Raw genomic sequence first — 27,179 nt, 5'->3', positions numbered from 1 at the left:
TTGACACAATGTTGAAAGGAAGTTCAAAATGGTAACACGGGGACTTAATAATTAATTGCGACGTAAATTATCAGTGAAGTGTAGGATCTGCAAGAGTGTCTGCTACTGGATGATCAAAAGCAGAATAGGAAGCTTATTATCCATAATCTTGTATGTCCCTCTTGACACAACGTTGAAAGGAAATTCAACGTGGTAACACAGGGACTTAATAATTAATTACGATGTAAATTGTCAGTGTAGTATAGGATCTACAAGGGTATCTACTGCTGAATGATCAAAAGCAGAATAGGAAGCTTATTATCCACATTCTTGTATGTCCCTCTTGACACAACGTTGAAAGGAAGTTCAACGTGGTAACACAGGGACTTAATAATTAATTACGATCTAAATTATCAGTGTAGTGTAGGATCTACAAGAGTGTCTACTTCTGAATGATCAGAAGAAGAATATGAAACTTATTATCCACATTCTTGTATGTCTCTCTTGACACAACGTTGAAAGGAAGTTCAACGTGGTAACACAGGGACTTAATAATTAATTGCGACGTAAATTGTCAGTGAAGTGTAGGATCTGCAAGAGTATCTACTTCTGGATGATCATAAGTAGAATAGGAAGCTTATTATCCATAATCTTGTATGTCCCTCTTGACACAACGTTAAAAGGAAGTTCAACGTGGTAACACAGGGACTTAATAATTAATTACGATGTAAATTGTCAGTGTAGTATAGGATCTACAAGAGTATCTACTTCTGAATGATCAAACGCAGAATATGAAGCTTATTATCCACATTCTTGTATGTCTCTCTTGACACAACGTTGAAAGGAAGTTCAACGTGGTAACACAGGGACTTAATAATTAATTACGATGTAAATTGTCAGTGTAGTGTAGGATCTACAAGGGTATCTACTTCTGAATGATCAAAAGCAGAATAGGAAGCTTATTATCCACATTCTTGTATGTCCCTCTTGACACAACGTTGAAAGGAAGTTCAACGTGGTAACACAGGGACTTAATAATTAATTAAGATGTAAATTATCAGTGTAGTGTAGGATCTACAAGAATGTCTACTTCTGAATGATCAAAAGCAGAATAGGAAGCTTAATATCCAAATTCTTGTATATCCTGGTAACACGAGGACTTAATAATTAATTACGATGTAAATTGCTAGTTTAGTGTAGGATCTACAAAGTATCTACAAAATCTGCACGTCTCCGCCCCTCCCCCTTTGCAGGTCAATTTTGTATTGTATATTTAAAGACTCGTTAGACACAACTCTTAATTTAAACGTTTTAAAACATAACAAACTAAAAAAGTTTCCTAAAGAAACTACAAAAGTATCCAAAATCAAAGCGTAATTCATTCATAAAAACACGTTTAATTGCTAAGATCAACAAAAGCGCCCTATTTTTTTTAACCTTCTTTAAAACCCAGCACTAAATGAAAATACATAAGCAGTAATTTGCCAATAGTTTAATTACAGCGGGTGGTACAAACAGTGTTTTGCTTCATTGTTTTTTAGTGCCATGGTTTTGTGTTAGTGCTAGAATATCCTTTGTAAGGAATTTTTTAAGAGATACTATTGTTTCAGAAGCAGGGATGTACCCTGTGGTACCAGGCATTTCTATGCTTCAGTAAGGAAATCTTTAGAGCCACCCATTACGGGGCATCTCTTGATTTACAGATAAGCTCGAATGCAAAGGTTAGGTAATATTCTGGGTTAGGAAAATGGGTTTGGTTAGGAAAATGAAACTTTCAGTAATGAATTCAGGGCCAAAAACATACTCTGTGAAGGTGTTGCCAAGGTTCTGTCTTAAGCCTCTTCTGACTTCTAAGACTTATAAATTTTAATACTTGACAGAACAAAATTTTACAAAACAACATTGTACCTTAATTTTCACATATCAGTTTCTTTTTCTCTGGTTTTAGGTCTTAAAATGCAATTCCTGTTATTTGAGTAAAATTTTAAGCCAGATCAGTATTTTTTTCCAAATTTAGGAAACGCACTAACAGATATTTGAAACCTTATAAATTGGGACTAAGCAAAGTTGTGAAGCTAAAAATAGTTTTCTTGTACTTAAGCAGATCTGTTTTGCAAGGTTTCACTTTTATAACACAGAGATTTTCAAAGGTCAACAAAGGCCATGGCCTTCTAAAGGGAGAAGGAGTGGAGGTAGGTACTTTAAAATAACCTTTTCAGAACATGCTTTAGTCTGTAGACCCAACCCTGAAAGTTTCATATTCCTAACCTAAACCATTTCCAAGATAGCAAAAGGTTGCTAAACTAGAATTATATATATATATATATATATATATATATATATATATATATATATATATATATATATATATATATATATATATATATATATATATATATATATATATATATATATATATATATATATATATATATATATATATATATATATATATATATATATATATATATATATATATAAATTATATATATATATATATTAAATTATATATATATATTATATTAAATATATGTTATATATATATATATATATATATATATATATATATATATATATATATATATATATATATATATATATATATATATATATATATATATATATATATATATATATGTTATATATTAAAGATATTAATGTAGCTTTTAATATCTAAGCACATGGGTTACCACAATCTTTTAAGGGAGGTGCATCTTTTAGAGTTGCTTTAAATAGAGACATAGGAAATATTCCTATAAAACCAATTTACAATAGCTTAATATTAAAAGATTCAAAAAACATTTTTCCTCAGTTTAAATCAAGATCATCTGACCGCACTTTTAATGAAAATTAGGTTAGTAGGCAAGCTACGTCAATTGCTAACCAGAGAATTTTTGCCCAATCTAATTAGTTAATGGTCTTTCATTTATTACGTCTTGGTTTTTTGGTTTGTTTGATTCAATCTCTTCTGGTCTGGTTGAGTTTACTTCAAAAGATTAGTTTTTCTTCTTTTTATCGAGCACTGAAGACGACTTAGCAGAGGTCGTAGCCGAAATATCTGGTTTGGTTCATTTTCACTTCTTTTCGGTCCACTGGCTAAATTACCTTCGTATTTCTCGGTTATTTAATTTTATTATTCATCCATAATTTTGTTTTCTTGTTTGTTATAAAATCCATTGTGTAACTTTAGGCACATAGAAGAGATTTATTATCTGCATCAAAAGGGATAAAAAATCTTTATTAATAAAATCCTTAAGTGCGAAGCAGATTTATCATAAATAAAAAAATACTACTTATATATTTCGTAGGTAATATTAAATTTTCATAAAATTTGAGATTTATGAGCTTATTGACAAAAAATTCGAGAATACTACTTCAATATAAAGGTCTAAGTCAAAACACAGTAAGGAGCCAGTATATATGACAACTTGTGGTTAACCTCTACCGAAATCGGCAAAGATTTCAGATAAGAAATCTGAAGCAAGCATTACAATATACAAATTCCAAAACAAACTAGTGGTAAGTACACAGTTCAAATAATTATGTTTGATTCACACTAAAGTGAAAATCAGCACGAATGCTCCTACCATGACTAGTTCAACCGCCTGAAGTCCCAGAATGACCCTTCCCAATATTACTGATCCTAAAATGGTTAATTCTATTACTGCTAAAATTACTGAGATTCTACAATTCTTTAAAACGAACTTTGAAGCCTAAAGCGAACAAATATCACAAGGCACAATGAAACCAAACTTATCTTAATATCTGGTTTTATTCATTTTCACTTCTTTTCTGTCCACTGGCTAAATTACCCTCGTTTTTCTCGGCTTTTTAATTTTATTATTCGTCCATAATTTTTTTCTTGTTTGTCATAAAATTCATTGTGCAACTTCAGGCACACAGAAGAGATTGATTATATGCATCAAAAGGGATAAAAAAAAATCTAGCGCTAAACGAAAATATTTATTGCCAAATCTGTTGATAGTACTCTTCACAGTTTTGTATGACTGGTGGTTTTCGGTTTTGTGGCTTTCTGATAACGGTAGAAAATCTTAAGAAAAGGCTGCTGTAAAAGAAATACAATACTTTCTAACCATGTAGTATACCTCAACAGGGATTTAAAAAAGGGTGTGTTTCAAGGCCCAACTATTATGCAGCACCTCTTGATTTTTCACTATGTCCAACTAAGATTGAATGCAAATATAGTTTTCTCATTGACGAAGTTATTATGGGAAATTATATTGCCATGCTAAAAACCGGCGGATGTATCTGTTTTTTTTTTTTTTTTTTTTTTTTTTTTTTTTTTTTTTTTTTTTTTTTTTTTTTTTTTTTTTTTTTTTTTTTTTTTTTTTTTTTTTTTTTTTTTTTTTTTTTTTTTAATAATTGTGTGGAAGAGTAAAAACAACATTTTAATACTACCGTAGAGATTTTTTTTTCCTGTTTTCACTGTGGTAGCATTGCTTCTTTGCACCTCATGTCACAAAGGTCACCGCTTAGGGATTTGAATAGCTATACTTTTTAGCAAGGGTTCACCAAGCAAAACCAGGATATTTGCAAAAATCCCATAAACTGATCCTCAATTTTCGATTCTGGCTTCTGATAAGATACATAACAAGGATTGTCAAATAAAAAAAGAAGAATGTTTTAACAGGACATAATATTTAGAGTACAATAAAGAAAGATATATTTCTATTGTCCTCTGCCAAAACCCAGCATTTGCATTTTTCATATTTTCGCGGAAATAACAAAACTGTAATTTTTTTTTTTATTTTGGAACAGGAGTAATAGATGAAAATACAGATTTTTGTCAATGGGTTTTCCAGTTTGTTTTCTTCCCGTCTTTGCGACTCTGATTTTTGTAACCCATATATACTAGGTTTTGTAATTCTGGTAAGTTCACACTAGGTCGTGCCTGTTGAAAACTAGGGAAATCTGATTTCAGCCCAGTAGACACTAAGCCAAATCTCAGAAAGCATAGCTCATAGAAAAGCTTTGACTGTGCCATTAAAAAGGGGCATTTTTCACAAAAACACAGTTCACAGCTCCTAATAAATCTTTAAGTATGTATGCATACATTGGATTGATGAAGCTTCTCATCAACTAAGGTGTTTGTGTCAGCCCATTCAGTGTGCTTCTAGAGTTAATTTCGAACTCTGGGTCTCATATTAGCAAGCTGAGATCTGAAGTGGCAAAAACGCTGACACTACATCATAATTAATTATTAAGTCCCCATGTTGCCATGTTATACAAGAAAACGTAGATTACTTCAAAGACCATACTGCCTTTCTATGACGAAAGTAAAACAGTTCAAAATAGGGATGAAACCTTTATATTGACAGTGAATAGATATAAAATTATTAAACTGGATATTTCGAACAAATATACAGCATTCATCATCAGCAGTAAAACTTTCACTGTTGATGATGTTTTACTGCTGTTGATGAACACTGCATATGTGTTCGAAATATCCAGTTAAATAATTTTATATCTATTCACTGTCAATAAAAAGGTTTCATCCCTATTTTGAACTGTTTTACTTTTGATATACAAGAATTTGGATACCAGGCTTCCAATTCTGGTTCTTGACATTCAGAAGTAGAAACGCTTGAGGATCCAGCACTACATTCACATCTTCCATCATAATTAAGAATTAAATCCCTGCAGTGCCACTTTGAACCCCTTGTTCTAAGTTGTGTCCAACAAGGGATAAAATAACTTGAATTCCATTTTTTTTTCATACTCAAATTGTAAGTCCCTGTGTTGCCCTGTGTTGCCACTTTGAACTTCCATTCAACGTTGTGCCAAGAAGGACATACAAGAATATGGATAATAAGCTTCCTATTCTGCTTTTGATGGGTAGAAAATAATATGCTAAATACTGTTTTAAGATTTGATTCTGCTAAATTCAACTAGTTCCTTTTTCACTCTCAAGCACACTTCTGAACAAAAATCTTGCTCTATTAAACAATGAGAGTCATCTATTTACCTGGTATTGCCTCTGCTTGACTAGACTGGAATATAGATGGCTCTGAGCTTGGTCTGCATGGAATTCCTTCAACTGGTTCATTGCTACTCCCTAAGGATACAACTTCATCTCGATGAGCAGAACGAGACTCTTGAAGCCTTTTCAGTTTCTTTTTAGCCAGTAATAGTCGTTGAGCTTTTTCCTTCTCTGCATCCATCTCAAGTCCACTGCAAGATTTGAAGAAAATAAATCATAGCATGATTTATTATAACTAATAGGCCCACATAGTAAAATAACAACTAAAAAGAAAGCAAAACCAACACAGTTACTCATAGGTCTACCTCTTAAGAAAAGAAGGAGGATTTTCTTCACCTCTCCAATAATTTATGGGGAGTTTTATGATAAAGCAAGAACCTAATAACATCCTTTTTTCCAATTTTTGAGCCAGACAATTTAAAATTTCTGATATATCAGCTCAAAACTAAAAAAAAAAAAAACTTGAATAAGAAAAGAAAACCAAAAAAGAGAACTTTTCCAACGTTTTGTTTTAAACTTAATTTAAACTACAAAATACAGTATTGCAAGTATTAAACTAAAAATCAAGTCACATATTAAAAATTTTTATCTATTGTTAATGATGGATTAGAAGAGAAAAGAAATGTTGTCAACACTCAACATACTGAATAACTATATTCAATGTCAAATCTTGGGAGATTCCAAGCTAGGTTTTATAGTATTTGAAGTTAGTAGCATAATTTATTGGGAGTTTTGCAATATCAAAGCTACAAAATCTTGCAAGTGCTCTAGCAAAGCAACAACACTTTGGAGTTAATAGGTCAACCTAGTAGACCCAAGGGGGGGGGGTAAATTTTTTCGTTTTATCCTGGAGGTGGGTACTTTTGACCAATATTATGAAGGATTGCCCTTTGAGAAGGTAGGGCCTTATGTCTTTTAGACACAAAAAACAATGAGTCCCTTATACAGCCAGCATGTCCTTAATTTTTCACATTTTTTTTCTTTATCTTTTGGGTTTGTTTGTCTCAAAAACAAAGCTTTGGTTTTAATACAAGGATACACTTACATAGATTTCCTTCAATGACAAATTTCCACTTTCAAATAAACAAACTATTTATAAAACATAGTCCATAAACCATTATGAACTTGCTGTTAGTTGAACTTGCTAGGTCAACTAGTAGACCCAAGGAGGGGGGTAAAATATTTCATTTTATCCTGGGAGAGGGTTCTTTTGACCAATATTACAAAGGATTGCCCTTTGAGAAGGTAGGGCCTTCTGTCTTTTAGACACAAAAAACAAGGAGTCCCTTATACAAGCCAGCATGTCCTTAATTTTTCCCTTTTTTATCTTTTGGGTTTGCAAGTCTCAAGAACAAAGGTTTGATTTTAATATAAGGATACATTTACATAGATTTCTTTCAATGACAAATTTCCATTTTAAATAAGCAAACTATTTATGAAACATAGTCCATAAACCATCATGAACTTGCTGTTTTTCCAAACATGGAACAACATTAGCAACATATTTCATTACCTGAAATTTGGATCCAGAATAAATCTTTAAGGGTCTTAACAAACACATTATACCCAATAGATTGTCAGATTTTTGATATCCAGAACTGTCCTGACACATTAATAACTGATTACCTGCTGGACCCTGCCTTTCAAGCTTTTCCTCCCTTCCCCACACCTAGGAAGAGAAAAAGACCAAAGAGGCTTGTTCCCAATTGCTGATAGTATAGAAAAAAAAAAAAACACTAGCAAATAACAAGTCCAAACTACATTAGCCCATTGCTCTAAATACAACAGTCTATGTTTTGCACTTTACTGGTGGGACAGCTATCATAGCATTCTCTTGTATATTTTCAAAATCTTTTCCAGTGAAGAAGGATATAACAAGAATTTTCAGTGAAATGGAATATATAAGAGGGTATTTCCAGAGAGAGCAACAAAGCACACACAATAACAAAGATTAAGACTACCAAAAAATAAAGAGTGCTAAGAAAGAGCTAAGCAAACTTGGATGCATGAGATGATAATTTTGGCCCAAGTGTGCCTTGATATTAGTTGAAAGGGCTCTCTGCACAGAAAACGTTGTGTTAAGAAAGTAGATTTTTTCAAAGATAATTACTGTACCTCAAACTCTGGAAATTTGAACATATTGATGACTACAGAGAAGCCCATGTTTAAGCAAAAAGAAAATTAGATAAAATAAGAATATATACAAGAAATATCCAGGATCATCTTTACCAATAAGCAATAAGCAAACATCAGTAATTACCAATAAGCAAACATCAGAGTTGAGGCAACACATATATGACAAATTTCTGTCCCATTTCCTTCCTTTTCTTATGCTGTTAGTATGGATTAGTACTTATTCCACTAATAACATAAATAAAATAGCAGGAAAAAATAGAGAAAATAAACACAAAGAAAAGCACTGATTACAAGAAATTTATGCTTTCAAGACAGTTCTGTTTTACAAAAGTTAAATTTAAAAAAAAAATATACACATGTTTTCCTGGCATCCATAGAAAAAAGAAGTGCATTTCCCCTGAGCAAATAAATTTTTTTATGATACTATAAGATTGGAGATTCCTCTAAATGCATTTCTGAACAGTTTGCTGAGGTGCTCCTTGCAGTGCCCTTTTTTGCAGATGTGTAGACCCTGGTCCTCTTCCAGTCAGTGAGGATAGAAAATGCACTGCACATTTTTGTGGCCAGAATGTAGACTTAATTTTAACAATATAGAACACTAACTTTAAAAAGTTCTTGAGGAAGAGAGTTAGTGAATACTCTAACCACCAAATAAGGTTTCCTACAGGATTAGTTCCAGCTGTGTGATGATCTATTGGTGCTAAAATATATTTCCTGGCTTTGTGTTGTATTGACAATTACTCCTTTATTTATACCTGCAATATCTACCTTTGCAAAGAAGACTGCACATGGCCAGTACTGACAAGGTAGTTGACATATGTCTGATATAAATTGTCCATGCCAGATTTAATTGTGTTGCAAAATTTGACTATCTCTGGCTTGCCAAAAGTTTGTATCTATCATGTTGGTTAGAGATCAAACTTACTGTTTTGTACTTCCTATGCATATACAATTCAATAGTGTTCTTCTTAGCAAAACCAAAGAATGTAGATCCATCCTCATGATCCCTGTGTGGAGGATATACAACTGGAAGCTTGTCAATGTTCTTGCTGAGAATTCCCACAACCCTGGATGGCCCTTGAACAACGTGTAAGTGTGATATTACATTGGAGGAGCAAGAACATGATGTTGACAGTGGCTGCTTGAACCATTTTGTTCTGTTGTCTTTACCAATAAACATACTCATGAACTTCTTCTGCCACCTTATAAAAGGAATGTCATTTTTGCTGAATGACCAGCCCACACTGGGACAATTTCAATTTTGGGAAACTACTGAAGGTTAGGCTGGCAGTGGCAACACTGTCCAACTAGTAGTTCTATATATTATTTGCAGACATCATTGTCTCAGCCACAGTTGTCTTCATGCTAAAAGTTTGCTTCTTTAGCCTGAAAATTTGGTTTTGAAGAAGTGTAATATCTTTTCTGAGGTCATTCAGTATTCATTTAAGTTAAGTTTCATAATCAATCTTTATTATTATTATTGAGCAAAACATGCTGATCCAGCAAAAAAGATCCTTGGTCAACTCGAAAACATAAGAGTGATAGCAAGGAAGGCTTACGAGTGATTGCCTGATGAAATAAATGATTCACAGAGTTTTCCTGATTTTGATTCATGAAACCTGTCAATGTCTCTCCAATCTTTGAAGAAATACCCAGAATCTCCAAGCTGGAACCTTGGTCCTCCACTAATTCAATGTAAAAACACCACTTCCTTTTACATTGGTAACATAGTTGAAAAACTAAGTGGTGAAGAAGATGGTGACTGCAAAGTTATTACTTGAGGAAGTCTCAAAAATGTGTGTTAAAATTTATCTATCCATCTATGCCTGATACAAAGATGGTGAATCATAACAGAATAGTTGTTGTTCTTCTTTCTCCAACTGTTAACAAGGGGACAACATCTAGGCAAAAACCCTTTTTGTCTTCTAATGTCAAGCTAAGAGGAGAAATTTGTTGAGTGCAAAACAACTTTTCATTATCTATGTATTTGTACTTTACTATGCATTTTCAATAAATTTGCTTAAAACAAGAAATAGGTTATAATTCATACAATGTCCTAACCTGGGCCAAAGGGTTTCCCAATCTTGGCTTATGATCTTCCCATGTTGGGACACATCCAATAATGTTGTTTTTATTTATTTTATTTTTTTTAAGTTGATTTATTGACAAGTAACTTCTAATTCTGAAGAATGAAAATGTATGCCAGTATAATTACGTTGAGCTAAAGATATTAAGGGAAGGTCTATTAAAAGTGAAGTAATGGTCTTTTGAATTTTGGCATCCTAATGAGGCCTGGTTTCCCCTACTTGAAGTCTGGAGTTACTGTATGTCTAAAGAACCAATTTGATGGGCATATGTCTTCTCCTCTTTGTTAGTTTGAACATCTATAAAACATTCTTTGATATCCTCTTCAAAACTAAAAATTAGGATCCCTAGAATGACCTTAATCTTCATCTGTTAGATCTTATTGATCTTTTTTGGTTTCAAGAAGCTTCCTAAAAAAAAAGTAAGGAGTAAAATGGGAAGGCAAAGGATGGTCAAAGATATTTGCCTCCCTTGAAACAAATACTTTTGGACCAGCAGAAATGCTATATTTTCTGCTAAAAAGTTTGGAAGACAATTAGAATATGTATATAAGAAATAATGAATTATGGAAGTAGTGCAACTATATTTTCTCTTTCAAATATTCTTTTAGATTTCTTGTTCTGCCTTTAGTTTTGAAAATACAATTCCTGTTATTTGAGTAGAATTCTAACCATATCAAGTTTTTTTTCCAAAATTTAGGAAATGTATTTACATATCTTTAAAACCTCATAAATTGGGATTGAGCAAAGTTGTGAAGCTGAAAACAATTTTGTTGTACTTCCATTCAAGCAGAAGATCTATTTTGCAAAATTTCACCTTTATAACACAATATGGGGTATATAGAATTAAGATCTGATAGAGCAAATATGATATCACTACTGGCTGTATCTAATGGGAGTATGGGCCACATTTTATAGAATATAAAATGTGCGTTATTCAAACTAGTAACCAACTGTAGACGAGCACACGCATAGTGTTAAAAAATCGAAGAATAAGATACTAAAATCGAGCAGTTTTCCCAACTAAACAATAGATCTTTACGAGCTTAAACTGTTTGATACAGGGAATGAATTTACGTGGTATGTAATACTGAAATGTATCCATTGGCACCAATGACCAGAAACGCTTGATTATTCTAAATTATCTATTTTAAGTACTCTGACAATGAGTTCTTTTAGTTGTTATTTATTGATGTGTGGGAAATTATGTGATTTATTGATGTGTGGGAAATTATTTATTGATGTGTGGGAATAATTCCAGTCGCTGTTTTGATTTTCTTTGTTTTCTGGAACAGCATTACTGTTATTGTCAAAATCAAACTGCGAAGAATTACTAGGACTATCATCTAACTGCAAAGCATTTTCAATAACAGACTGCCAAAAATTGTCATATTCGTCTATACTAAAACACCCTGCCATGACTAAACTAATTTGGTCAGTTCGGACACTCGCCTTTTTTGAACTGAGCTTCTCAAAAAATATTCCCTTGATTAACCTCGATTGCGTCACACCTCTTAGGTTTAATTAGAAGGACTTTGTGACTCAGAGCTCTTATTTTAAATCTTGACCGGCATTAAGCCTCTTATTTTCCTTTTTAAATCAATCTATCGATTCATAGAATTTTGGAAAAGATAGTTTAAAAGAATAAATTATACAATATTCAGAAATTATGGCCTTCTAAAAAATTGGGTTCAAAGTGGAATATCTAAGAATTTAATTTCATGTCTAGTTCGAAAGTTAGCGCAAAGTACATCCATTTTGAACAAATATGGTGTATTCTAAAGACTTATCGTGCTTCTATGGCACGATATGGTTTTTTAATTGGTATGTAGGTTAGTAAATTGTAAAAGTTAAAAATAAAAGTCTACAACCTTTTGGATCTATGTGCATCACCTGAATTATTAGCATATATTTATCCCTTATAAGAATTTCAGTTTATCCAGTGACCATCCTTCTGAAGCTCTATGGAAGATTTACCTTTGGACAGGGTATAAAATTACCCAATGTACTACCGCTGGTTGGACATGCCTGCTTTAAACCGTCTGCGTATGTGAATGCCTATTTTTAACATCATGCTAGAACTAGTGAAAATATCCTAGAGTCCATCTCAAAGTCAAGTGAGTTACTTTATAAGGTATAATACATGTTCTTGGCGATATTCTCTTTTGACTGTATTTTATTTTATTAAAGCTCGTAAAGATCTATTGTTTAGTTGGGAAAACTGCTCGATTTTAGTATCTTATTCTTCGATTTTTTAACACTATGCGTGTGCTCGTCTACAGTTGGTTACTAGTTTGAATAACGCACATTTTATATTCTATGCTAGCCATGTAACATTCCCTAACAAAACCTGGAAGACATAATTAAGAGAGTTTCTTAGAAGTTTTCAACTTTCCACTTGTGTGTGCACGACATGGGTGGTTGAGAATCAGGAGGAGATAACAAGGCTTCTGAACAACCATTAATCAGAAAAAGAAGGAAGGAACAAGTTGAAAAATGGGAAAAATGGGCCACTGTCGATGGTATGTTCCTTGTACCAGTTAATTCACTCTCTAAACAGGACGAGGAGACATTGGAGCCTAAAACCTGACACTTTGCTGATATTGAACTAAAACAAGAAAAGATATTTCTTTTCTAATGATATATCTGTTTAGAAATTAGCGTGGTTTCATCCTAAGATCGTGTCAATAGAACTCAATTTTCTGCTAAATTACATAAAAAAAACCTTAGGTATTCAATGTTTCATCGACAAAAGAGGGGGAGTTGGAAAAAAAGCTTTAAAAAATACATCAGAATGTGTTTTAATTGCTTAAAAAGCCTGAGATATTCAATGTCTCGTGGGTTAAAGGCTGGACTTTATCCAGGATGTTTGTCCTGGTGGGGGGGGGGGGGGGGTTGACCAAAAAAGAGCTTTAAAAAACTCATCAAAAATGTGTTTTTATATCTTTTTATTACGTTTTTGCGGGTCAGACAAACATTCTGAAGGGTGGGAGTTCAGACCCCCCCCCCTATCCCTCCCCTAAATACGGCCTTGGCTGCAGGTATCACATTTTAAAGGTCAGAATGGAGCAATTTTTGAACATAAAGTGGACAGGGTTGCATTTTGGAGGAAGTGTCCTGTTTGCACTCCATAAAAGAAAAGATGCTTGGATATCGTTTAAAGTAGGGTTATTTTGTGCATATAATAGAACTCTTAAGTGAAGACAAAAATGAATGTAAAATTTCTTTGGTGTGTGACCCCAACCATAAATCGTTACTGTTTTATGGTTTCTTTTTCTGCCAGAATTTGTGGTTTTAGAAGTTCTCAGAGTTCATTTTCTCCCCTGAAGGAGGGTTTGCTAGTCCCTTCTGGATTTTAATCTTACCCAGCAAAAGCGACAGTATCAGCTTAAAATAAATGTGAAAAACGTTTTTTTTTCTTCTGTGCTTACTTTATTCCCATGTTCATATTGACGTTTCAGAGATGTTCCTATATCTGCTAATGCTCCCCTCCATTCTACTTAAAAGTAGAAAATTGAATTGATACCGCTATTTAAAAAAAAACTATTCTAGGAAGTTTCAGTAGTACTTTTTTTCATCTAATACTGTTGTATTTTTTTTTTATTTCATAAAAAGACAGAATTCGACAAAATAGATGTGCTTTCAGTAAAGCGCAAGAAAATTTAATATTACCTGTGAAATATATAAGTAATATATTTTTATTTATGACAAATCTGTTTCGTACTTCAGGATTTTATTTAATAACATTTATAATTTAGGAATACTCAGGCTTATTGGTACTACTGTGTACTCTTCAATCATATAGATAAAAATTAATATAAGCCATGTATAAGTCTAGTTTAACAAATCTATCTTTACACTAAAACATCTATGAAACTTTTGTTTAAAACGGGCTCTTACCACAATTTGAACCCCTTGCTTTGAGTTAAGTACCAAACTATGGCGAAAATCAAATACTATTTGTGATTTTTTACTAGGTGCTTTTTATTTCACTACGATTTTATCCCAATGTCATTTCCAATTTTGTGATCAGCAACCTCAGAAACTATGTTAGTGCAAGATTTGGTGAAAACGTTATTTAAACGTCAAGTTAAAACATATTTAACTTCGAAGACCACACTGCCTTTCCATGACGAAAGTAAAACAGTTCGAAATAGGTACGAAACCTTTTTATTGACAGTGAATAGAAATAAAATTATTTAACTGGATATTTCAAACACATATACAGTGTTCATCATAACAGTAAAACTGCTGATGATGAACACTGTATATGTGTTCGAAATATCCAGTTAAATAATTTTATTGCTATTCACTGTCAATAAAAAGGTTCCATCCCTATTTCGAACTGTTTTACTTTCAAAAAACATATTGGAATGTGAGGGGCTTTACTTGTTTTGCCCTTAACAATTTTTTTAATGTTAGGCTCATAGGTTGTACTGGCCATTCGAATCCGGTTGTCCAAACTTTCGTCGTCAACTTCTTTCTGTTTTTATTTCCATCTAAAATCATGCTGAAAAAAAACTTTGTACGGATATGTAGAGCTGGACATTGCATCAACTTGTAGCCCAACCTGAGCCAAAATTACATATTTTTGTTTAGGGTCGAAAGGATGAATATTTTTAGTACTTGAAGTGGGTTATTTTTAATGAAAGATCGCTAGAAAATCGATCAGCCCCATCTCCTCTTCAGTATTAGTAAGGAGATGTGATGAACCATGTTACAATCAAAATGTTTGTAAATTCTTGAAAAGCGTTGATTGAATCGATTTTTCAAGACTTAAAAAAATTCTAATACATTCTTTCGGTAAAATATTTCATTTTATCCTGGGAGAGGGTTCTTTTGACCAATATTACAAAGGATTGCCCTTTGAGAAGGTAGGGCCTTCTGTCTTTTAGACACAAAAAACAAGGAGTCCCTTATACAAGCCAGCATGTCCTTAATTTTTCCCTTTTTTATCTTTTGGGTTTGCAAGTCTCAAGAACAAAGGTTTGATTTTAATATAAGGATACATTTACATAGATTTCTTTCAATGACAAATTTCCATTTTAAATAAGCAAACTATTTATGAAACATAGTCCATAAACCATCATGAACTTGCTGTTTTTCCAAACATGGAACAACATTAGCAACATATTTCATTACCTGAAATTTGGATCCAGAATAAATCTTTAAGGGTCTTAACAAACACATTATACCCAATAGATTGTCAGATTTTTGATATCCAGAACTGTCCTGACACATTAATAACTGATTACCTGCTGGACCCTGCCTTTCAAGCTTTTCCTCCCTTCCCCACACATAGGAAGAGAAAAAGACCAAAGAGGCTTGTTCCCAATTGCTGATAGTATAGAAAAAAAAACACTAGCAAATAACAAGTCCAAACTACATTAGCCCATTGCTCTAAATACAACAGTCTATGTTTTGCACTTTACTGGTGGGACAGCTATCATAGCATTCTCTTGTATATTTTCAAAATCTTTTCCAGTGAAGAAGGATATAACAAGAATTTTCAGTGAAATGGAATATATAAGAGGGTATTTCCAGAGAGAGCAACAAAGCACACACAATAACAAAGATTAAGACTACCAAAAAATAAAGAGTGCTAAGAAAGAGCTAAGCAAACTTGGATGCATGAGATGATAATTTTGGCCCAAGTGTGCCTTGATATTAGTTGAAAGGGCTCTCTGCACAGAAAACGTTGTGTTAAGAAAGTAGATTTTTTCAAAGATAATTACTGTACCTCAAACTCTGGAAATTTGAACATATTGATGACTACAGAGAAGCCCATGTTTAAGCAAAAAGAAAATTAGATAAAATAAGAATATATACAAGAAATATCCAGGATCATCTTTACCAATAAGCAATAAGCAAACATCAGTAATTACCAATAAGCAAACATCAGAGTTGAGGCAACACATATATGACAAATTTCTGTCCCATTTCCTTCCTTTTCTTATGCTGTTAGTATGGATTAGTACTTATTCCACTAATAACATAAATAAAATAGCAGGAAAAAATAGAGAAAATAAACACAAAGAAAAGCACTGATTACAAGAAATTTATGCTTTCAAGACAGTTCTGTTTTACAAAAGTTAAATTTTAAAAAAAAATATACACATGTTTTCCTGGCATCCATAGAAAAAAGAAGTGCATTTCCCCTGAGCAAATAAATTTTTTTATGATACTATAAGATTGGAGATTCCTCTAAATGCATTTCTGAACAGTTTGCTGAGGTGCTCCTTGCAGTGCCCTTTTTTGCAGATGTGTAGACCCTGGTCCTCTTCCAGTCAGTGAGGATAGAAAATGCACTGCACATTTTTGTGGCCAGAATGTAGACTTAATTTTAACAATATAGAACACTAACTTTAAAAAGTTCTTGAGGAAGAGAGTTAGTGAATACTCTAACCACCAAATAAGGTTTCCTACAGGATTAGTTCCAGCTGTGTGATGATCTATTGGTGCTAAAATATATTTCCTGGCTTTGTGTTGTATTGACAATTACTCCTTTATTTATACCTGCAATATCTACCTTTGCAAAGAAGACTGCACATGGCCAGTACTGACAAGGTAGTTGACATATGTCTGATATAAATTGTCCATGCCAGATTTAATTGTGTTGCAAAATTTGACTATCTCTGGCTTGCCAAAAGTTTGTATCTATCATGTTGGTTAGAGATCAAACTTACTGTTTTGTACTTCCTATGCATATACAATTCAATAGTGTTCTTCTTAGCAAAACCAAAGAATGTAGATCCATCCTCATGATCCCTGTGTGGAGGATATACAACTGGAAGCTTGTCAATGTTCTTGCTGAGAATTCCCACAACCCTGGATGGCCCTTGAACAACGTGTAAGTGTGATATTACATTGGAGGAGCAAGAACATGATGTTGACAGTGGCTGCTTGAACCATTTTGTTCTGTTGTCTTTACCAATAAACATACTCATGGACTTCTTCTGCCACCTTATAAAAGGAATGTCATTTTTGCTGAATGACCAGCCCACACTGGGACAATTTCAATTTTGGGAAACTACTGAAGGTTAGGCTGGCAGTGGCAACACTGTCCAACTAGTAGTTCTATATATTATTTGCAGACATCATTGTCTCAGCCACAGTTGTCTTCATGCTAAAAGTTTGCTTCTTTAGCCTGAAAATTTGGTTTTGAAGAAGTGTAATATCTTTTCTGAGGTCATTCAGTATTCATTTAAGTTAAGTTTCATAATCAATCTTTATTATTATTATTGAGCAAAACATGCTGATCCAGCAAAAAAGATCCTTGGTCAACTCGAAAACATAAGAGTGATAGCAAGGAAGGCTTACGAGTGATTGCCTGATGAAATAAATGATTCACAGAGTTTTCCTGATTTTGATTCATGAAACCTGTCAATGTCTCTCCAATCTTTGAAGAAATACCCAGAATCTCCAAGCTGGAACCTTGGTCCTCCACTAATTCAATGTAAAAACACCACTTCCTTTTACATTGGTAACATAGTTGAAAAACTAAGTGGTGAAGAAGATGGTGACTGCAAAGTTATTACTTGAGGAAGTCTCAAAAATGTGTGTTAAAATTTATCTATCCATCTATGCCTGATACAAAGATGGTGAATCATAACAGAATAGTTGTTGTTCTTCTTTCTCCAACTGTTAACAAGGGGACAACATCTAGGCAAAAACCCTTTTTGTCTTCTAATGTCAAGCTAAGAGGAGAAATTTGTTGAGTGCAAAACAACTTTTCATTATCTATGTATTTGTACTTTACTATGCATTTTCAATAAATTTGCTTAAAACAAGAAATAGGTTATAATTCATACAATGTCCTAACCTGGGCCAAAGGGTTTCCCAATCTTGGCTTATGATCTTCCCATGTTGGGACACATCCAATAATGTTGTTTTTATTTATTTTATTTTTTTTAAGTTGATTTATTGACAAGTAACTTCTAATTCTGAAGAATGAAAATGTATGCCAGTATAATTACGTTGAGCTAAAGATATTAAGGGAAGGTCTATTAAAAGTGAAGTAATGGTCTTTTGAATTTTGGCATCCTAATGAGGCCTGGTTTCCCCTACTTGAAGTCTGGAGTTACTGTATGTCTAAAGAACCAATTTGATGGGCATATGTCTTCTCCTCTTTGTTAGTTTGAACATCTATAAAACATTCTTTGATATCCTCTTCAAAACTAAAAATTAGGATCCCTAGAATGACCTTAATCTTCATCTGTTAGATCTTATTGATCTTTTTTGGTTTCAAGAAGCTTCCTAAAAAAAAGTAAGGAGTAAAATGGGAAGGCAAAGGATGGTCAAAGATATTTGCCTCCCTTGAAACAAATACTTTTGGACCAGCAGAAATGCTATATTTTCTGCTAAAAAGTTTGGAAGACAATTAGAATATGTATATAAGAAATAATGAATTATGGAAGTAGTGCAACTATATTTTCTCTTTCAAATATTAGCCATTCTGATGCTTTAACAGTAAAATTCTAGTTAAGTGACTTCTTGCTATCTCAGAAAGGGGTTAGGTTAGGAAAATGAAACTTTTGGGGTTGGGTCTACAGGCTAAAATGTGTCCCAGGAAGACATTTGAAGTACCTACCTCCACTCCCTCTCCCTCAGAGGGTCCTGAAATTTGCCTACATGACAGGTCTATATTAATTGAAATTTTGACAAAACAACATTTTACCTTAATTTTCAGTTCCCAGTTGCTTTTTTGGTAAAATTTAGTTAATTGACTTCTGGCTATCTCAGAAAGGGGTTAGGTTAGGAAAATGAAACTTTCAGGCATGAGCCTAAAGACTAAAGTATGTCCTTGGAAGGTATTTTGAAGTACCCGCCTCTACTCATTCTTCCTCTAGAGGGCCCTGACCTTTAAAAATATGTGTGTTATAAAGGTAAAATCTTGCAAAATAGATCTTCTGCTTGAATGAAGTACAACAAAATTGTTTTCAGCTCAAATAACAGGTATTATATTTCCAGAACTAAAGGCAGAGTAAAGGGAGTAAAATTCTAGTTGATTGACTTTTGGCTATCTTAGAAAGGGGTTAGGTTAGGAAAATGGAACTTTCAGGGATGGGTCTAAAGGCTAAAGTATGTCCCAGGAAGGTATTTTGAAGTACTCCTCTCCACTCCTTCTCTCTCTAGAGGGCCCTGAAATTGGCCTACATGACAGGTTTATACCTATTAAAATTTTGACCAAACAACATTTTACCTTAATTTTCTAGTTACCAGTTGCCTGTTTTCTGCCTTTAGTTTTGAAAATACAATTCCTGTTATTTGAGTAGAATTCTAACCATATCAAGTTTTTTTTCCAAAATTTAGGAAATGTATTTACATATCTTTAAAACCTCATAAATTGGGATTGAGCAAAGTTGTGAAGCTGAAAACAATTTTGTTGTACTTCCATTCAAGCAGAAGATCTATTTTGCAAAATTTCACCTTTATAACACACATATTTTTAAAGGTCAGGGCCCTCTAGAGGGAGAATGAGTGGAGGTGGGTACTTCAAAATACCTTCCCAGGGCATACTTTATTCTTTAGACTCATGCCTGAAAGTTTCATTTTCCTAACCTAATCCCTTTCTGAGATAGCCAAATGTCAATTAACTAGAATTTTACCAAAAAAACAGCTGGGAACTAAAAATTAAGGTAAAATGTTGTTTTGTCAAAATCTCAATAGGTATAGACCTGTCATGTAGGTGAATTTCAGGACCCTCTAGAGGGAGAATGTGTAGAGATGGGAACTACAAAATACCTTCCCAAGACACACTTTAGCCTTTAGACCTATCCCTAAAAGTTTCATTTTCCTAACCTAACCCCTTTCCAAGGTAGCAAGAAGTCATTAAACTACAATTTTACCAAAAAATACCCTATCAACTCCATTTTGGATAAATTATGGAAGTCAACTTCCTCATTGAAGATTTTTCAGTGTGGTGTTCAAAGGTGTTAGGGAGCCCTGAAGGTGTAGCCCAAGATTAATTGAGAGAAATCAAAAATAAAAGTACATTGGGTAATTTTATACCCTGTCCAAAGGTAAATCTTCCATAGAGCTTCAGAAGGATGGTCACTGGATAAACTGAAATTCTTATAAGGGATAAATATATGCTAATAATTCAGGTGATGCACATAGATCCAAAAGGTTGTAGACTTTTATTTTTAACTTTTACAATTTACTAACCTACATACCAATTAAAAAACCATATAGCCTAATAGCCTAGATCAGCAACAGAAACATTTTGATGCCGAAATGTTTGCTACGTGACAGAAAAGTTTACTATGAACTTTTTTACTATAAACATTCAGGATGAAAATACCCATGAACAGTCCTATATAACAAAACAAGAATAAAAAAGTTTTTTACCTGTAAACGATAAACCTAGATTTAATTCTGCTATCTCTTCATAAAAGAGTTGGGGGGCCGCACGTTATGTTTTCTCTCAGCATTTTAGGAGCTTGCACATACGAGCGAAAACCTGGTCTTTTCGCAGAAAGTTTTGCTATTCGTGAAAAACTATATTAAATTACCAAGATAAAAACGCTCTATGAAGAGTATTTGTTTGGCTAAATAATCGAGCAGCATACTAATTGAGCTAATATGTAATTCTACTCTAAATAATTCTTGTTTATCAAGACAACTTGTCTACATGTACAAGGTTTGTCCAAATAAAAAGTTGAATTTTGTTTTTCTTGAAAAATATTTGTTTATTCAGCAACGGTCGTTTATCCCATTCAATGTGATCCAAAAGATATAATATGCTTTTTTGACCACTTTTCGGATCTTCAATGCACTTCTGATATGAACTTTTTGACATTGGCTGGCGCTGTCCCACCGTTTTGATCTTTACTCCCCTTGTCTTGGCAATCAGCGTCCTTCCATGGGCCTTTTCAGTTTCATGAATCAAGAAAAGCCAAAGGGAGCCAAGTCTTCTGAGTATAAAACAGATTTGGACAAATTTGACGTCGTTCAGCAGAACCTTAGGAATGCTCTGGCAATAGTGCTTTTGCCAAAATGGGAGCTTTCAAAGCAACACTGCTATATGTTTCACATCCAAAAAGATTGCATGGCATGGTATGATTCATACAACTAAATCCTTAGTAATTTCTATAATAATGACACCACATAATTCCCCATAACAATTTTCTCCGCTGTATCAATATTTTGATCAGCTTATGATGTACTGGGGCCTCCAAAATGGATATCGTCATTAAAATACGTTTGGTTTTCTATGATAAGCCTATAACAAGTCCTCTAGACAGAGTTGAAGAATAGAGTTTAGACAGAGTTCGTATAAGTTGTAAATAATGAAAAATGTTTATATATGGATAAAGTATGGATATTATACATGGATATATATATATATATATATATATATATATATATATATATATATATATATATATATATATATATATATATATATATATATATATCAAATAATATGGATAATATTTGAAGTATGAGTGCAATGTAGATAGTATCGCTACAATGCAAAAAAAAAAAATTCAAACAATCGATAAATCATTCTTTTTTTTGGCAATAAATTAGTTTTATAGATTCGATAATTTATTATGACTGCCTGTCTACGAATTTTAAATTACAAAATTGTTTTAAAATTGGCTTTAATAATCAATAAAGGATTAAAATCCGGATTTTAAAAGGAAATATTTTGCTTCTCCCATCGTAAATTTCTGTTCCATCAGCACGGAAATTGTGACTACATTTCCTTCTCTTTAAGCTATAGGCGATTTTACCTCAAGCAATTAGTATTTTTTTTTTTTTTTTTTGAAAAATTGATTTCTACTATTGAGAATAAAAATTAAAGTGTTTGATTCTTTTGAATCTACCATATTCCTTATTTAAATGTATTAAAACTCCTAGAAATAATTTTGTTCACCAAAATTAATATCTTTTTTCCAGACATTAAAGAATTTTGGAGATTTTGAATTACAAATCTGAGACACCCATACGAATATAAGTCTAAAACCAAAAGACATTATATAGCCAGTATTCTATCAGACAAATACGCTAGATTTTCACCAAATCTTGCACTAACATAGTTTCTGAGGTTGCTGATCACAAAATTGGAAATGACATTGGGATAAAATCGTAGTGAAATAAAAAGCACCTAGTAAAAAATCACAAATAGTATTTGATTTTCGCCATAGTTTGGTACTTAACTCAAAGCAAGGGGTTCAAATTGTGGTAAGAGCCCGTTTTAAACAAAAGTTTCATAGATGTTTTAGTGTAAAGATAGATTTGTTAAACTAGGCTTATACATGGCTTATATTAATTTTTACCTATATGATTGAAGAGTACACAGTAGTACCAATAAGCCTGAGTATTCCTAAATTATAAATGTTATTAAATAAAATCCTGAAGTACGAAACAGATTTGTCATAAATAAAAATATATTACTTATATATTTCACAGGTAATATTAAATTTTCTTGCGCTTTACTGAAAGCACATCTATTTTGTCGAATTCTGTCTTTTTATGAAATAAAAAAAAATACAACAGTATTAGATGAAAAAAAGTACTACTGAAACTTCCTAGAATAGTTTTTTTTTAAATAGCGGTATCAATTCAATTTTATCAGTCTAATATGCATTAAATTTCATCAATAGCTTCTTCTAATCAATCCAATTCTTTCAAAGGTATAGAAACAAATCGGCTTAAAAAAATCTTAAAATTTAAGCCCTTTGTCTAGTTTTCAGAAACACGCAAATGAGACCAAGTGGTCTGGGGAAACTTAGAAGTTATAATATTACATTTAGTTGCAGTGAAAAACTCCTTCAACGTGTAAAAATAATGGCAAGTAATTTAGTATCACCATTTTAAAAAGGCTAAATTTCTAACCACTATTCTCTTCCTCTTAAATCCTTTTAAATATAAAAAAAAAACACTAAGAAAACAAAAAAAAAAACTTTGAGCTGAAGCAATCTGTTTAGTTTTCAGTAAGGTGTAAATGAGAATATAAAATTTTAAAAGATTTTACGGATGGTAGCATAATACATATTTGTTGCGATTTAATTCCGTTTTTAAGCTTGGCCCCCAGTCAAGTTATGTTTGCTTTAAGTATCATTTCTTCATTCATTGTCGTTTTTGCTTATCTTAGTTTTGAAGTTTTGCAAAAGCTAATTTCTCTTTGTTTAGTTTTAAATTTGATATTCATGTCTAATGGTAATTTTTTGTTATTTGTTTAATTCACGGCATCCGTTAAGCTAAGTTTATGTTTATGTCTTCATTAACCCCCAATAACGCAATTGATGTTATGACTTAAAGCCATGCCCAAATCGTTCCAATGTCATGTCTGATGAATTATCCATGCTCTTCATCAGCTTTATCGTCAAAAATGCATTAAGTGGGCGGAAAAATAGGAACGCGAGAATTTGATTTGAAAAGCCAGTAACACAGCTAATTGGCTCCCAAAGATTGTCTAGAGAATATTATGTATTTCTATCTTCTGTCAAATTCATTGCAGAGATTGGAAAACTCATATTCTAAGCTTTAATCTTATCTAATTTAAGAAAATTAGCCTTCGATATTCACCCTGACAAGTCATTCACACAAATTACCCTTGAAAGTTCAACATACCCCTAATCACCAAATTGTATACTGAGCAAATTATTTGCACTGTAGTCAAATGTAACTTGGTTCAAGCCACAGCCATAGTATGGCTTTAAGATCCTTCTTCTGTGACCAAAAGCTAAAAATTACATAAACATTACAAAAAAAGAAATAAAAACGTATTTTGGGCGCTTCAGTTGTTGCTAATGACAAGTTGCTTATGGATGAAGGATTCTTTGAGTGATAAAAGACACGGAAAAAGCTGACACCAAAACCCCTATCCTCCAACTATAACAACAATAAAAAGCTGAGTAGGCGTAGGGTTTTCTTCCAGGGATTTTAGATCGCATACGTGTGAGCAGTAACAGCTTTATCGTAGAAAACTTAGGTTTTTATTTTGACTTTGTATAAAACGGACCTTCAGAGAAAAAACTGCTACTGGCCAAGCCACCATGCACCCCATGTGAGATTGGATGAGCTTAAACCTCTATAAGAGATCGCCAAACTTTTAATTGCAAGTTTATGGTAGCTCGCAGGGAGCTTTGTGATGGTTCGCTGAATTTTACAACACAACCCTTGTGATGACTAATCTAAATTGTGCTAATCATCTCCAGCCTGTAACTTGCAAGAAAACAAATATAGTGAAACATGCATCTGCCCTAAAAAACAGAATTTTGATAAAAATAGTTATATAAAAAAAACTGGCTTTTCATACTGATTCCAAATACATAAGATTCCTTATGTTTGCCCGATTGTCGGAAAAAGGGAGAAACACCCACCAAAAGTCAAAGAATCATAATGAAAGTCGCAGTATCAGATTGAATGCATCAGAGACTCCAACTGTAGGTTTTAATCTCCCATATGCAAAAATGTGGAACTTTGCATTTTTTTGGAAGAAGAAAGATCACGGATGCGTGTTGGTTTGTTTTTTTCCCCAGGGGTGATTGCATCCAACCAATGGTCCAACAGTACCAGGAGAGGGTTAATTCCAACGGAAAATAAAAGTTCTAGTGTCTTTTTTTACGTTACCAAAAATATTATAGGGTAACCAACTCCCCTACCACACCCCTTTTTTCTCCGAAGTCGTCTGATAAAAATTTTGAAATAGCCATTTTGAACCGCATAGTTGAAGGGCCCAATAACTATGCCTTTGGGGATAGCATGACCCCTCATAGCCCCTGGGCGAAGGGCTGTTGTCCATTCTTAATTTATAGTATATTACTGGGATGTTTACAGCATTTTTCGGGAGAGGAGGGAGGCGGGTGAGGTGGATTCTTCTGCCGGGGAGCATTTTCCACTGGGAAATTTCCCTTGGGACAGAAATTTCCGGGGAAGGGGAGAGCTCACCAGGAAAATTTTTAAATTCGCCAGATTTCCTACACGAAATTCTTTTTAGGTCTCTTATTTTCTCTTTACTGACTCGATTTTTCATGTGAAGATGTTCCGAGGGAAATTTCCCGCGAGGTTGGAATTGTCTGGAGGATTTTTTCGTGGGGGGAGATTTTCCAGGAGAGATATACTAAATCGGCGAATTCTCCACGAGAGATACTTTTCACTGAGAGGGGAGGGGGATTTTCAGAAAAATAACGGGGGGGGGGTATACGATATGATTTAAAAATTAGAACGCTTTTTCAAATGAAAGCATGACTAGAAAAATTTTTCAAGAGAAATCGTCCGCAGGAAATTTTCCTGGGGGAATTTTTAGCAAGGATGGAATTGTCCGAGAATGTATTTCACGTGGGAGGGACCTTCCGAGGATAAATAAATCAAAAACAGGTTTTTTTTCAACTATATGTAAGGAGCAAAAATAAAACTTAAAACGGGAAGAAATTTTGCCTTATATGAGGAGGGCTGCTGCTTCCTCAAAACCTCGCTCTTTGTGCTAAAGTTTGATTTTTTGTTCATAATAGTTAAGAACGACTCCTGCAAGAAAAAGACCGATTAATTAATATAAGAATCTTCTTAAAAGTGCTAAAAAACCTTAGCGTGAAGAGGAAGGGATTGAACGGGAGGGGGGAATTCCCCTCATATAGATTAGTTTCTCTTTGTTTGTTTTTTAATTTAATAGTGATAAGGAACGTGGATGGTAACTTGAAACGTGAGTATGAGCAATAAGAAGAAAACAGTCGTTAAAGTCGTGAATAAAGTGCGAGCTCATGAACTTCAGAGACATTCGTTCAGGACTCTGACTGAAGAGTCACAATACCTTTAAAGTGTTTGTAGGTCTGGCAGAGGCAGGGTTTTGCGACGTTTCAGATTACTTCCTTATTTGATAGAATTTTGGGAAGAAGTAGGTGAATCTTTTCTTGGCTAGAAGATCAGTTTTGGCTGCGAGATTTTCCTTTTCTTGTAGACATAACCCAAAAGCTAAATACATTTAATTTGCAATATTAGTGGAATCACTTCACATGTAGCGTCATTTAGAAAAATTTGGACCAGCTGAGATAAAATCTTACCCAGGGTGAATACAAACAGTTCGCTTGGTTGAAGCAGAGCCTTCATAAACAAGGACAATCACAGCCTCCTTAACAACAAAGAATGTATTAGAATTTTTTTAAGTCTTGAAAAATCGATTCAATCAACGCTTTTCAAGAATTTACAAACATTTTGATTGTAACACGGTTCATCACATCTCCTTACTAATACTGAAGAGGAGATGGGGCTGATCGATTTTCTAGCGATCTTTCATTAAAAATAACCCACTTCAAGTACTAAAAATATTCATCCTTTCGACCCTAAACAAAAATATGTAATTTTGGCTCAGGTTGGGCTACAAGTTGATGCAATGTCCAGCTCTACATATCCGTACAAAGTTTTTTTTCAGCATGATTTTAGATGGAAATAAAAACAGAAAGAAGTTGACGACGAAAGTTTGGACAACCGGATTCGAATGGCCAGTACAACCTATGAGCCTAACATTAAAAAAATTATTAAGGGCAAAACAAGTAAAGCCCCTCACATTCCAATATGTTTTTCGAAAGTAAAACAGTTCGAAATAGGGATGGAACCTTTTTATTGACAGTGAATAGCAATAAAATTATTTAACTGGATATTTCGAACACATATACAGTGTTCATCATCAGCAGTTTTACTGTTATGATGAACACTGTATATGTGCTCGAAATATCCAGTTAAATAATTTTATTTCTATTCACTGTCAATAAAAAGGTTTCGTACCTATTTCGAACTGTTTTACTTTCGTCATGGAAAGGCAGTGTGGTCTTCGAAGTTAAATATGTTTTTCCAATTCAATATTTTGCCAGTACAACCTATGAGGCTAACATTAAAAAGATTTTCAATGACAAAAAAAATTCAGCCCCTCACATTCCAATATGTTTTTCCAATTCAATATTTTGACAGTACAGCCTATGAGCCTAATATTCAAAAGATTGTTAATGACAAAAATAAGTGCAGATCCCTCA

At 33.2% G+C, this 27,179-nt stretch overlaps 1 protein-coding gene across 1 annotated transcript in view; it reads right to left on the bottom strand.

Moving 5' to 3' along the window:
- Positions 1 to 20,652, bottom strand: part of LOC136031696 (golgin subfamily A member 2-like) — a 36,633-nt gene extending 15,981 nt beyond the window's left edge. Inside the window, exons 1-2 of the mRNA XM_065711385.1 lie at positions 20,551 to 20,652; positions 5,966 to 6,171 (exon numbers count right to left, since the gene is read on the bottom strand). Coding sequence (XP_065567457.1) covers positions 5,966 to 6,161 — 196 coding nt within the window. The 5' untranslated portion in view covers positions 6,162 to 6,171; positions 20,551 to 20,652. The remainder of the gene's footprint in view (positions 1 to 5,965; positions 6,172 to 20,550) is intronic.
- Between the last annotated feature and the right edge of the window lie 6,527 nt (positions 20,653 to 27,179).

This window comes from Artemia franciscana, chromosome 10 (assembly GCF_032884065.1).
Source record: "Artemia franciscana chromosome 10, ASM3288406v1, whole genome shotgun sequence".
In the NCBI taxonomy this organism is placed as follows: Eukaryota; Metazoa; Arthropoda; class Branchiopoda; order Anostraca; family Artemiidae; genus Artemia; species Artemia franciscana.
The sequence above is the reverse complement of the archived record's forward strand: the minus strand, read 5'-3'. Positions and strand labels throughout refer to the sequence as shown.